Source organism: Neomonachus schauinslandi, chromosome 2 (genome assembly GCF_002201575.2).
Source record: "Neomonachus schauinslandi chromosome 2, ASM220157v2, whole genome shotgun sequence".
Classification (NCBI taxonomy): domain Eukaryota; kingdom Metazoa; phylum Chordata; class Mammalia; order Carnivora; family Phocidae; genus Neomonachus; species Neomonachus schauinslandi.
The window spans coordinates 190,151,826-190,164,375 of NC_058404.1; the positions used below are offsets into that span (position 1 = coordinate 190,151,826).

A 12,550-nucleotide genomic window follows, 5' to 3' on the forward strand; every position below is an offset into this window, starting at 1 on the left:
TAGTCAAAATTTCTTATCTCTTGTGACCTTGCAAAAGTTACAAACTTCTCTGAACCTCAAATTTTCATTCTTAAAATGGGGAGAAAAATACCAAATTTGCAACATTGCTCTGAGGATTTCCTGAGATTCTGAATGCGTATACAGCACCTAGCCTTGTGCTAGGCACACAGTAAACTCTGGAAAAATGGTATTTATTATTAACACAAATGACAGCCAGTGGATACCAGTTTCAACATTCACTTACTCCAGATCCACTCTTAGATGCAAGCCATGAGAAGCCATAGAAACCAAAGGTGGCCAAATCGTGTGCAAGGGTGATGAGAGGGAAGAGTTGTGGGGACAGCAGCTTTATTTCATGGGGGGGGGTCTTCCTGGGAGGGAGAAGGGGATTCCTTCCCTTGTTCTTGCCATCAGAGAGTGTTAGATTCACAATTCTCAAGGCAGTGCTTATTCTCCCAAGAATTCACAAGATGCCAAGCCCATTTCATACCTTTACAACTACCTCGTTCAAGACAGAGCTCTGATTCCTCCTTTTAAGAGATTTTTCACTCATCCATTTAAGAAATATTTTTAGAGGGTCGACCTTGAGCCAGGCACTGGGGATGAATAGGAAGGAACGAAGAAGACCAAGCTCTTCTCTCACGGAGCCTGCATTTTAGGGAGGGAGACAGACAACCCGCCAATAGCTAGGTCACATATAGACAGTGAAAAATAGATTTTCAGCAGCATTGTGGATATATGCTTCCTCTTTCTCAAGTTGTGCAGTCTCGAGGCAAACTGCTATTAAATGTATCACAGGTGTCAGCCCTAGTGTTGCCATTTGACCTTCTTCAACACACACACACACACACACACACACCTCACAAAGGTTAAGGATCTGTAAGTGTGAAACTGTGTGGTGGGGACTTTTCAGAAGCATGTTTTTTATCTTCAATGCCCCAGGGAGCTGATGGGAGTGTTTGGCCCCTGACTCTCACTCATCTCCACCAGCCCAGCTCCTCTTCAGTCATTTTCAATGAGTTCAACATCCCCTGTGGGGCCCACCCAGACCATTGATTTCTCAGTCTTTTGACCCCTTCGCGTCCAGTGACCTTACCCTCTACTCCACCTTCACCACACCCTTGACCTTGTCACCACCAAAAACCTACCTCTGCCCCCTCCTTCCAGCTTGCCAGCTCCTGAAAACACGTTGTCCTTCTCTCCCTCTGCCACACTTACCATGTAAATCCCCAGCCCAAGATGGCCACCCCCTATCAGCACACTGTCCGTAAACAGCCTTCCCTCCATCCTCACTGACAGCGTAGAAGATGAGTTCCCTCAGTCTCCTGTTCTAAGTTCTTTACGCCTCTGCCCAGCTCCTCCTTCCCTCCTGCACCTGTGGAGAGACGTGTGCGGATATACTCTGGACCCTCGTCAAGCAAACAGCAGTAACAATAAAGCTATCCTGATTCCATATCCCCTTCATCTCTAGTCAGGCTTCCTCCTCTGAGCTCCAGAAATTTCTGAGCTACAGAAATATCTCTGTTTGCTTTGATGCCCCAGGAGGCAATAAAGTTTAATTTGTCCAAAACAGAATTCTTGATTTTCTTCCCCATGCCTGTCCTACCTATAGTTTCTCCCTTTCAGTAAACATCTACCTGTTGCTCAGGCAGGTCCCTGGGCCCCACCACACTCCCGCCTTCCTGCATTCTCTGCGGTAACAAAGTGTCCCTATCTTGTTCCTGAAGTTATGGAGAAACAGTCTTACACCATGGATACATTTCTAGGTTGTTGAGTGTTGTTATCACAAAGGAGTGTTGTATTTTATCAGATGCTTTTCCTGTGTCTGTTGATACAACCGTGTGCTTTTTGTCTTTTATTCTGTTCATATGGTATATTCCATGAACTGATTTTTAGATGTTAAATCAACTTTACATTCCTGGGATAAATCCCACCTGGTCATGGTATATAATCCTTTTTATATGTTGCTGAATTCTATTTTCTGATGTTTTGTTGGTTTTTTTTGAGGGGGCTGTTTTGTGTCCCAAAGTGGTCTTTTTTTTCCCACAAATTGGAGTTTTGGGGGCGCCTGGGTGGCTCAGATGGTTAAGCTCTGCCTTCAGCTCAGGTCATGATGTCCGGGTCCTGGAATCCAGCCCCACATTGGGCTCCCCGCTCAGCAGGGAGTCTGCTTCTCCCTCTCCCTCTGCCTCTCCCCCTGCTCGTGCTCTCTCTCCGTATCTGTCTCAAATGAATAAATAAAACCTTAAAAAAAAAATTGGAGCTTTAAGCCCTTTGCTGGATTCCCACGGTCCTCCAGAGGTCCGCTAGGGATCTCCGCCACAGATCCCCTCTGTGACCTTTATGTGTCCTCACTCCCTCACTTGGCTTCCACCACACCCCTGTCCCAATTCCCTGCTTCCTTGCGGGCTTCTCCTGGGGACAGTTTCCAATAAATCACTCCCACACCCATCCTCTCCTCAGGTGCTGCTGGTGGGGGTCCGCCTCCGTCACTGCCACGGAGGAGGAGCATCTCCGGTCACGTGGCCCCTCACAGACGCTCGCACTCCTCATGCTCACTGGGCTCTGTGGGTTCTCCTGCAGGTGATTTACGCCCTCAACACCCGCCAGGACGAAGCGGAGGCCAGCATGGAGGCGCTGCGTGAGGCCCACCAGGAGGAACTCCAGAAAGCCGTGGCAGAGACCGAGGCCAGGCTCCTGCAGGAACAGGGGCCCGCGGAGGAGGAGGCCCTGCTCCAGCGCATCCAGGCCCTGGAAAGCGCGCTGGAGCTGCAGACGAGGCTGACGCAGGAGGCCCTGGCGCAGTCGGCCACGTGCAGGCTGGAGACCAAAGAGAGAGAGCTGCGGGTGGAGGCCGAGCACGCCGAGCGGGTCCTCAGCCTCTCCAAGGAGATGCTGGAGCTCAAGGCTGACTACGAGAAGAGGCTCCGGCACCTGACAAGCCACGAGGCGCCCCAGCGGGGCCGGCTTTCCCAGGAGGGCCCGGACCCTCAGGGAGAGCCAGGCCACGGCCAGGAGATGCGGGAGGTCCTGCTGGAGGTGGAGCGGCTGCGCGTGGAAAACCAGCAGCTGAGCAAGGACTACGCCCGCAAGGCCGAGGAGCTGCAGGCCACGTATGAGCGGGACACCGAGGCCATCCGGCAGGCCATGCAGCAGTCCGTGAGCGAGGCCCTGTGGCAGTGGCAGGAGAAGGAGACAGACCTCCGCAAGAACTTCCAGGTCCAGGAGTCGGCCCTGCAGGCCCAGGTCAGGAAGCTGGAAGGGGATCTGGAGCACAGAGGCCGCAAGATAAGTGACCTGAAGAAGTATGCCCAGAAGCTGAAGGAGAGGACGCAGGTAAAGTGGGGCGTCTTGATAGTTTTCCAAGGGGATCATAAACACCGTCCCTAATTTTAACGCTTACTATGTGTCGGGCACTGTGCAAGGCACTTGACTTCTACCCACGTGACTCCTCTTATTTCCCTTGAGTTCAACTGCATTCTGTCAGCAAATGTTTATGGAATTCCTACTGTGTGCCAGACCCGGGGCTACGGGTGGGAGACACATGGCCAGCTGGACTGGGTCCCGGACCTCAGAGAGCTTAGACACCTACGGTTTACAGAGAAGATAATTTCTGTCTAGAAATGGAGAGGCTTAAAGACTAACCTCGCTAGGCACACAGCTAATAAGTTTCTTACGTCAGGCCAGCCTCATTCTAAAGCCCTGCTCATTCCCCAGCAACCTGCCTGTCCTAACATCCTGGGGACTTGGCTCTCGCAGAGAGCCAGACCACTCACAAGACCGACCACTGACAAACCCCGCACGCTCACAGAGCCCCGGCTCCGGAAGTTGCAGCAGCTAATATCCTTAGTAATCCTTGAGCACTTTTTCTGCCCACTTTATCTCATTTAATCCTCACTACCGAAAGTTTTAATAACGTGCCCAGAGGCACGCAGCCCATCAGGGTGAGTAGGGGTTGGATGGACGGGAGCCCCTGAATTCCAGACACAAGAGCGGCTGCTATGCACTGACCCACCTCTCAGCTCTGACACCACTTCTGTGCACATTGTGCGACTCCACAGCGAACTGTCCCCAGAGCAATGAGACCCTTTCTGTCTGTTTAGGACCTGGATGTGCAGCTCAAGGAGGCTCGGCAGGAGAATTCAGAGCTGAAAAGCACTGCAAAAAAACTTGGAGAGAGGCTGGCTATTGCCAAAGACAGACTGATGCTGCAGGAGCGTCCCGTGATGCAGAAAAGCGGTGAGAGGCGCTGCAATAGTTTGTTTGTTTGTTTTTACAGAAAGAATGGCAGCTGCCAGGTTGGCTGGTGCTGCTTGCAGCCCTGAGACTGTTGAGGGAGCCGAGCGAGGGGCGGGCTGTTCCATCTGACCCCTGGTGGGAGAGCTCAGTCCAGGCAGGGCATGGGTGAGCTGCCACCCGGAGCTGCCACAGTGCAGAGAGCTAAAGGCATGGTGCAGTGGAACCCCTTGCCCCCCAGGAACTTCTTCACCAGGCTCACTGCACGCCTGAACTGCTCAGCACTGGCTTCTCCTCCACGCTTAAGCAACACTTCACGTTTCCCCCATCATTTCACACAGTGACGCTACCGGGTCTTCCCAATAGTTCTGTGAGTGGGGATTGTCAGTGTCTCCTGTGGTCCAGATGAAGAAATGAGGCTGAGGAAGGATAAGTGGCTAGCTCAAGGCCATGGGTCAGTGATAGAACAGGTGTGTGTATCTCAGCATATCTGACTCCAGAGTGCCTTCCTCTGAAGGAGGAGACTCCTTCATCAGAAAGTTTTTGAATACCTACGGTGTGATCAGCTTGATACTAGGAGGTATAACAAAGGCACAAAACATGGATTCTGCCCCCAGGGACCTTATGGGACAGTGACTTGACAGCCCGGAGCACGCTTTGGCATCATGCAGTGGCCCAGGCACCAGGGGAATGAAGCGTCCTGGAAAGAAGTCACCATGGGCCGGAAAGGTGTGGAGGAGGAGAGGTTTGAGTTGGAACCAGAAGTGTGTGGAAGATTTCGTGCAGTGTTTTCAAAAGTGGGGCAGGGATACCTCCTGACAATATGGGAAAGAAAACAATGAGCATCTCTAGTTATATTTATTTTTTGTCTTATCTTTTACATTTAAATCTTTTGAATGCATATATATCCAGGAACGTGCTCAATGTTTTTTTTTGACGTACAGAAAGCATGATCAAAACATTTTGACGATGACTAGTTTAAGAAGCTAGAACAGGGCAACCGTTTGAACTCAAGATGCTGCTTGAGCAAAGACGACAGTCACCACTTTGACCGTGCTTGAGGACTAGAAGGCCACAGAGCAGGAAGTCCACCAGGCAGTGGGGGGCAGAATAGTAGAATAGCAGAATAGGTACCTGACTGCAGAATACCTTGAACACAAGGTCAAGGTCAAGGGCATTTTAAATGATGTTGAAACTTACGCTTGCAGATGACATGAAGACGGAGCTAGTTTCAGAGAATGAAGTCCTAGGGAAGGAGAATGACCTGGAAGGCTGCAGTCTCCATCCTCAGCAGGACCCAAACTTTCCCAAGGAGTGTCCATACACCAAAGGAGGCCCAGAGGCACAGGTAAGGTTTGACCCAGCCCTGGGAATGGAGAAGTCACAGGAGGTTTTGCTGGAATGAGCTTCGGGTAGAGGCCAATCTCCAACTATGACAGAGCTACTTGGTAGCAGCAGGTCCCATGGTTTGAGGGGTAGATGTGTGGGTGTGAAGTTCCAGCTAACTTCCTGCCATTTGAAATTAGGAGACTAAGAATATTGCAGAATTCTCCCAACTTCTGTCGTTGGCTCCTGGGAAACTGGAAACTTGCATAGGACTCCCACTATCTGTTCCCCAATCAAAACAAACAAAGCATTCTTTAGACACCGCTAGAGTGGGCTGGAATATCGATCCCGTGACCACAGGTACAGGATTCCAAGGAGACTTTTGCTGATGGGGATAAAGTGAGGGCTCTTACGAATATCAGATCCATAGTCTTATGAACTTTATGGCCCCTTGCACTACGTGCGGTAAAATCAGTGTGTAAGTGTTGTAAACGTTGTACCAAAGAGAAACAGTGATTCCCTGCTCCTCACCCCACGCTGGCAGGTTTACAAGGCCCTTTCTCTTGTTTATAGACCAAGAAAGAGGCAAGTATTGAGACGGAATATATGAAGCAACAATATGAAGAAGACCTTCGTAAAATCAAACATCAGACAGAAGAGGAGAAGAAACATCTCAAAGACCAGCTAGTGAAGCGACTGGAAGACTTAGTGAAGAAGCACACCCTAGAAATCAAGTCTGTTCGCTCGTCGGTGGAGGCAGAGAGGAGGAAGCTGCAGAAGGTGGGATCTCCTCCCATAGACTCTGTTCAGATTCATTCTCCTCTCCTCTACCTCCCTCCTTTTCTCTTGTATTTCTTCGTCCCTTCCTCAGACACTTACTGAGCTCCTGCTGTGTACACATCTCCGTTATTTGTCTGACCAAGGAAGTTGAGGGTGTTTTGAAGGAGACAGGGACACCCCTAAGGCTGTGAGCAGGTAGGGCCTAGAGTCATTGACATGAGGTAGAATTGTATCCTCTGAGCATTTAACTGAGGGACATTCAAGTCTCCTCAGCAAAAACAGAGAGAAATAACATGAAGCACGCCCTCAGGCCCCAGCTGACTGCGTGTATCCACATCCCAGCGCTGCCACCCTCCAGCTCTGTGAGTCCAGTGGGTTACTGAGCGCCGGCCCCTCAGAGGAAAAACTTGCATGCCTGAGGTTCCGAATTTATAAAGCAGATGATGATAATAGCACCTCCTAGAGTAGTTAAATGAGGTAATCTGTGTGGAAAACACAAAGCATAGTACATGCCTGGGAGCCTAATAGGCAGATGCAGGTCATTAATCAGTGGCTTGGCAATGTGAGAGAAGATTCTCAGCCTCTGGGTACTGTTCCAACTTCCCACCAAAGGGGGCAGCTTTCTGCTGAGAAGGAATGCAAAGCCTCATCTCTTCATGTCTGTTGGGAAAAGCAAATAACATTTGTGATGTTTTAGGGAAAGAATGAAGTGTAAATCAATAATATTGTGAACATAGCCTCTTTATCCTGCGAGAGTCTGCGTTATCAGCTTTGACTCTGCTGAAAGACGATCATATAGCCCTGAGGAATGCAGTGTTGTGCGGTGGTGAGGAGTAGTAGGTACTCGATAAATGTATGTGTTGGGTAAATAAACGAACTCACAAAAGACCCAGACTGGTCATGGTCTACAGAGTCGTGACATGTCCACTAGCAGTATGACTTAACCTCTTTGAAACATGATTTCTAAAATAAGGATAAATACTTTGAGGGCTTGTTCTGTGGATTCCTTATGGTATTATATAAAAACTCTTAGTTCAGGGTCGCCTGGGTGGCTCAGTTGTTAAGCGTCTGCCTTCGGCTCAGGTCATGATCCCAAGGTCCTGGGATCGAGCCCCGCATCGGGCTCCCTGCTAGGTGGGGAGCCTGCTTCTCCCTCCCCCACTCCCCCTGCTTGTGTTCCCTCTCTCGCTGTGTCTCTCTCTGTCCAATAAATAAATAAAATCTTTAAAAAAAAACAAAGCAAAACTCTTAGTTCAGTGTACAACAGGCAGTAAAAGTTCGATAAACAGTGGCTATGATTAGGTACCATGTACACTGGGTGACCTCATGTGTGTTAATATTGGTCAGTGCCTACGATATTTTTTTTATTATTTTTCATATTTTGGGTGTGCTCACTATACTTTGTAAAGCACTTTATTCCTAGGAGCACATTGAATCTTCCCAATAGGATTACAAAACGCATATTCATATTTTATTTTATTTTATTTTTTAAGATTTTATTTATTTATTTGACAGAGAGAGACACAGCGAGAGCAGGAACACAAGCAGGGGGAGTGGGAGAGGGAGAAGCAGGCTTCCCGCTGAGCAGGGAGCCCGATGTGGGACTCGACCCCAGGACCCTGGGATCATGACCTGAGCCGAAGGCAGACGCTTAACGACTGAGCCACCCAGGCGCCCCTTTATTTTATTTTTAAAAAATTTTTAAAATATTTTATTTATTTGAGAAAGAGCACGCACACAAGGTAGGGGGAGGGGCAGGGGGGGAGGGAGAAGCAGACTCCCTGCTGAACGAGGAGCCCGATGAGGGGCTCGATCCCAGGACCCTGGGATCCTGCCCGGAGCCAAAGGAGGCAGCCGCTCAACCGACTGAGCCGCCAGCTGCCCCAACGGGTGTTCATATTTTAGAGGTAAGAAAACGGAGGCTCAAAGATGTTATATATCAACTCAGTGAGCGCTGGAGCCAGTATTAAAACCTGACAGCCTGAGCCCAGAGCCTATGGTTTCCCCCTCTGCGCTGGGCAGGAGGCAGCTGTGTGGAAAGCATTTTCCTCCCATGAGCTGCGAGGGGTCACACAAATCCAGTGCTCAGACAAATAGCTGAACACTCTATCCAGAGCCACAGGCAGCAGGAGGAACAATGGCTCTCCCAGAACGACAGGTTGCCCTGGTAACCTGCTAGCCAAGCCTGACTCTGACTGTAGAAGTCCCATTTCGGCTTTAATCAGGGGGCATGAGTCCATTTGGGAAATGAATCGTGTAGAAATAAATTATGTTTCCCTCCTGGTTTGGGGTGGGGCTTTGCTTCCCCCCCCTTTTTTTGAGGGCCTTTTAGACCATTTACATTGAATGTAGTTATCACTAAGTCTCCCATCTTGCTGTTTTTCTCTTTATCACATCTGTTCTCTTTTCTTTTTACTTCTTTTTCTGTTTAGTTTTGATTCATTGAATTTATTTCTTGTACTCCCTTTTTTATCTTCACTAATGACTTATTTCGCTTTTTTTCCTTTTTTTTTTTTCATCCGGGAGGGGTGTTCTCGTGGTTGCTCTAGGATTTACAACATGCGCCTTTAATTTATCACCGCCACCAAATACTGTTTACTTCATGCATGTATATATGACTTCACCGTACAAACCCTGCAACAATACATCTCCATTTATCCCTTCCTGACCTTTGTATGGTTGTTGTCATATGTTTTACTTTACGCATTTTACAAACTCAACAGTGTATTGCTTTTATATTTCCTTAAAAAGCCAATTATTTTTTTAGGGGAAAGTTTTAAATGAAAAAAAATATTTCTTATAAAATTTGTATTTTTAGATTATAATCTTATAGTTATCCTTTCCCATTTCCCATTTCTACAGTCTTTGTTGCTCTGGCCTGAAGAACTCCCTTTCACATTTCTTGTGGTGTAAGTCCACTCACAGCAAATTATCTCTGTTGTTATATATCTGAAAACGTCTTTATTTTGCCTTTATTTTTGCTAGATATAGAATACTAAGTTTAAAGGTTTCTGGGTTTTTTTTCAAAACATTAAAGATGTCATTCAGCATTTTTTGGTTTGCATTTTCTTCTAATGAAAGCTTGGCATCTCCTCCTAGTCCCCCTGCGTATAATAAGTCTTTTGTTTTCTGACCGCTTTTGAGAGGTTCTCTTTGTCACTGGTTTCCACACCTTGATTATGGTATGCCATGTATGATTTTTTTGTATGTATGTTCTTCTGCTTGGGGTTCATTGAATGTCCTGGATCTGTGGGTTTATAGTTTTTTCCAGTTTGGAAATTTTAAGGCCATCTTCTTTTCCGACCTCCCCTCCTTCTGATACTGTCCTACAAGTCACTGAAGCTCTGGTCATTTATTTTTGGTCTCCTTGTCTCTCTGTGCTTCAGTTTGGAAAGTTTCTGTTGCTCTATCTTCAAGTTCATTTATCTTTTTTCTTTTTTTAAAGCCTATTGGGTTTATTTTTTCATTTCCGCATTCCATTTGATCCTCCTTTACAGTCTCCCTTTTTCTCCTCATTCTATTTGTTTTCCTTTAATTCTTGGGCATGTTTATAATTGCTCTTTTAGCATTGTCATCTGACATTTGGGTTTTCTTTTCCCTATGGTGGAGTTTTCTCCTGGTTATGAGTCCCATTTTCCTGCTTCTTTGGATATTCAATAATGTTTTATTGGCTGCTGGACATTAAGAGTGTTAACTTATTGAAAGACTGCATTTTGTTATCACCCTTTCTTGAGTGCTGAATTTTGTTTTGGCAAGCAGTTAAATTACTTGTGAATCAGCTTCATCTTTGCCAGACTTATTCTTTTTATTGTTAAGAGGTACCATTTTCCAGACTTTTTAGAACTTTGTTAGGATGACTTTAGTGTAGTGTTTGCTCTGGTGCCATTTTAGCTTTACTACTGAAGTGTGACCCTTCATGGGGTCTAATGCCACGTGTATTGATTAATATTGGTGTTATTATGACTGCTGATGGTGACTCTGAGTGACATTTTTGACTTTGTACTCATTGACTCTTGCTGTTGCACCACAAACTTTATTATAAATACATTCCGATACCAAAAGATTGAGATTATTCCCTGCATATTCTCAGACCACAATGCTCTAAAACTGGAACTCAATCACAAGAAAAAATTTGGAAGAAATTCAAACACTTGGAAGCTAAAGACCACTCTGCTCAAGAATGCTTGGGTCAACGAAGAAATCAAAGAAGAACTTAAACAATTCATGGAAACCGGTGAGAACGAAAACACATCAGTCCAAAACCTATGGGATACTGCAAAGGCGGTCCTAAGGGGGAAATACATAGCCATCCAAGCCTCACTCAAAAAAGTAGAAAAAACTCAAATTCACCAAATAACTTTACACCTTAAAGAACTAGAGAAAAAGCAACAAACGATGTCTAAGCCACACATTAGAAGAGAGATAATTAAGATTAGAGCAGAGATCAATGAATTAGAAACCAGAAACACAGTAGATCAGATCAATGAAACTAGAAGTTGGTTCTTTGAAAGAATTAATAAGATCGATAAACCACTGGCCAGACTTATCCAAAAGAAAAGACAAAGGACCCAAATTAATAAAATCATGAATGAAAAGGGAGAGATCATGACTAACACCAAGGAAATAGAAACAATTATTAGAAATTATTATCAACAACTATTACCAATAAATTAAGCAACCTGGAAGAAATGGATGCCTTCCAGGAAACTTATAAACTGCCAAGACTGAAACAGGAAGAAATTGACAACCTGAATAAGCCAATAATCAGTAACGAGATTGAAGCAGTGATAAAAACCTCTCAAAAAACAGGAAGAGTACAGGGCCTGATGGATTCCCTGGGGAATTCTACCAAATATTCAAAGAAGAAATAATACTTACTCTCCTGAAGCTGTTTCAAAAAATAGAAACAGAAGGAAAGCTTCCAGACTCAGTCTATGAGGACAGCATTACCTTAATCCCCAAACCAGGCAAAGACCCCATCAAAAAGGAGAATTTCAGACTGATGTCCCTAATGAATAGGGTTTCCAAAATCCTCAACAAAATCCTAGCTAATAGGTCCAACAATACATTAAAAGGATTATCCACCATGACCAAGTGGGATTTATCCCCATGATGCAAGGGTGGTTCAACATTTGCAAATCAATTAATGTGATAGAACACATTAATAAGAGGAGAGAGAAGAGCCATATTGTCCTCTCAATTGATGCAGAAAAAGCATTTGACAAAATACAGCATCCATGGGCGCCTGGGTGGCTCAGTTGGTTAAGCGACTGCCTTCGGCTCAGGTCATGATCCTGGAGTCCCAGGATCGAGTCCCGCATCGGGCTCCCTGCTCAGTGGAGAGCCTGCTTCTGCCTCTCTCTCTGCCTGCCTCTCTGCCTACTTGTGCTTTCTCTCTGTGTGTCAAATAAATAAATAAAATCTTTTAAAAAAAAAATACAGCATCCTTTCCTGATTAAAACTCCTCAGAGTATAGGGATAGAGGGAACATTCCTCAAGTTCATAAAATCCATCTATGAGAAACCCACAGCGAATATCATCCTCAATGGGGAAAAGCTGAGAGCATTTCCATGAAGATCAGGAACACGACAAGGATGCCCACTCTCACTACTATTGTTCAACATAGTACTAGAAGTCCTAGCGACAACAATCAGACAACAAAAAGAAATTAAATTTTTTCAAATTGGCAAAGAAGAAGTCAAACTCTCTCTCTTCGCAGAAGACATGATACTTTACGTGGAAAATCCAAAAGACTCCACCCCCAAATTACTAGAACTCATACAGCAATTCAGTAATGTAGCAGGATACAAAATCAATACACAGAAATCAGTTGCTTTCTTATACACTAACAACGCAACTGTAAAAAGAGAAATTAGAGAAATGATTCCATTTACAGTAGCACCAAAAACCGTAAGATACCTCGGAATAAACCTGACCAAAGAGGTAAAGGATCTATACTCTAGGAACTACAGAACACTCTTGAAAGAAATTGAAGAAGACACAAAAAGATGGAAAAAACATTCCATGCTCATGGATTGGAAGAATAAACATTGTTAAAATGTCTGTGCTACCCAGAGCAATCTATACCTTCAATGTCATCCCGATCAAAATTCCAATGACATTTTTCAAAGGGCTGGAACAGGCAATCCTAAAACCTGTATGGAATCAGAAAAGACCCCGAATCACCAAGGAAATGTTGAAAAAGAAA

General features: G+C 45.7%; 1 protein-coding gene across 1 annotated transcript in view; it reads left to right on the forward strand.

Moving 5' to 3' along the window:
* The window catches only part of FAM184B (family with sequence similarity 184 member B), a 148,221-nt gene that overhangs the window by 65,059 nt on the left and 70,612 nt on the right, over positions 1-12,550 (forward strand). Inside the window, exons 2-5 of the mRNA XM_044912765.1 lie at positions 2,584-3,336; positions 4,104-4,239; positions 5,445-5,584; positions 6,136-6,342. Coding sequence (XP_044768700.1) covers positions 2,584-3,336; positions 4,104-4,239; positions 5,445-5,584; positions 6,136-6,342 — 1,236 coding nt within the window. The remainder of the gene's footprint in view (positions 1-2,583; positions 3,337-4,103; positions 4,240-5,444; positions 5,585-6,135; positions 6,343-12,550) is intronic.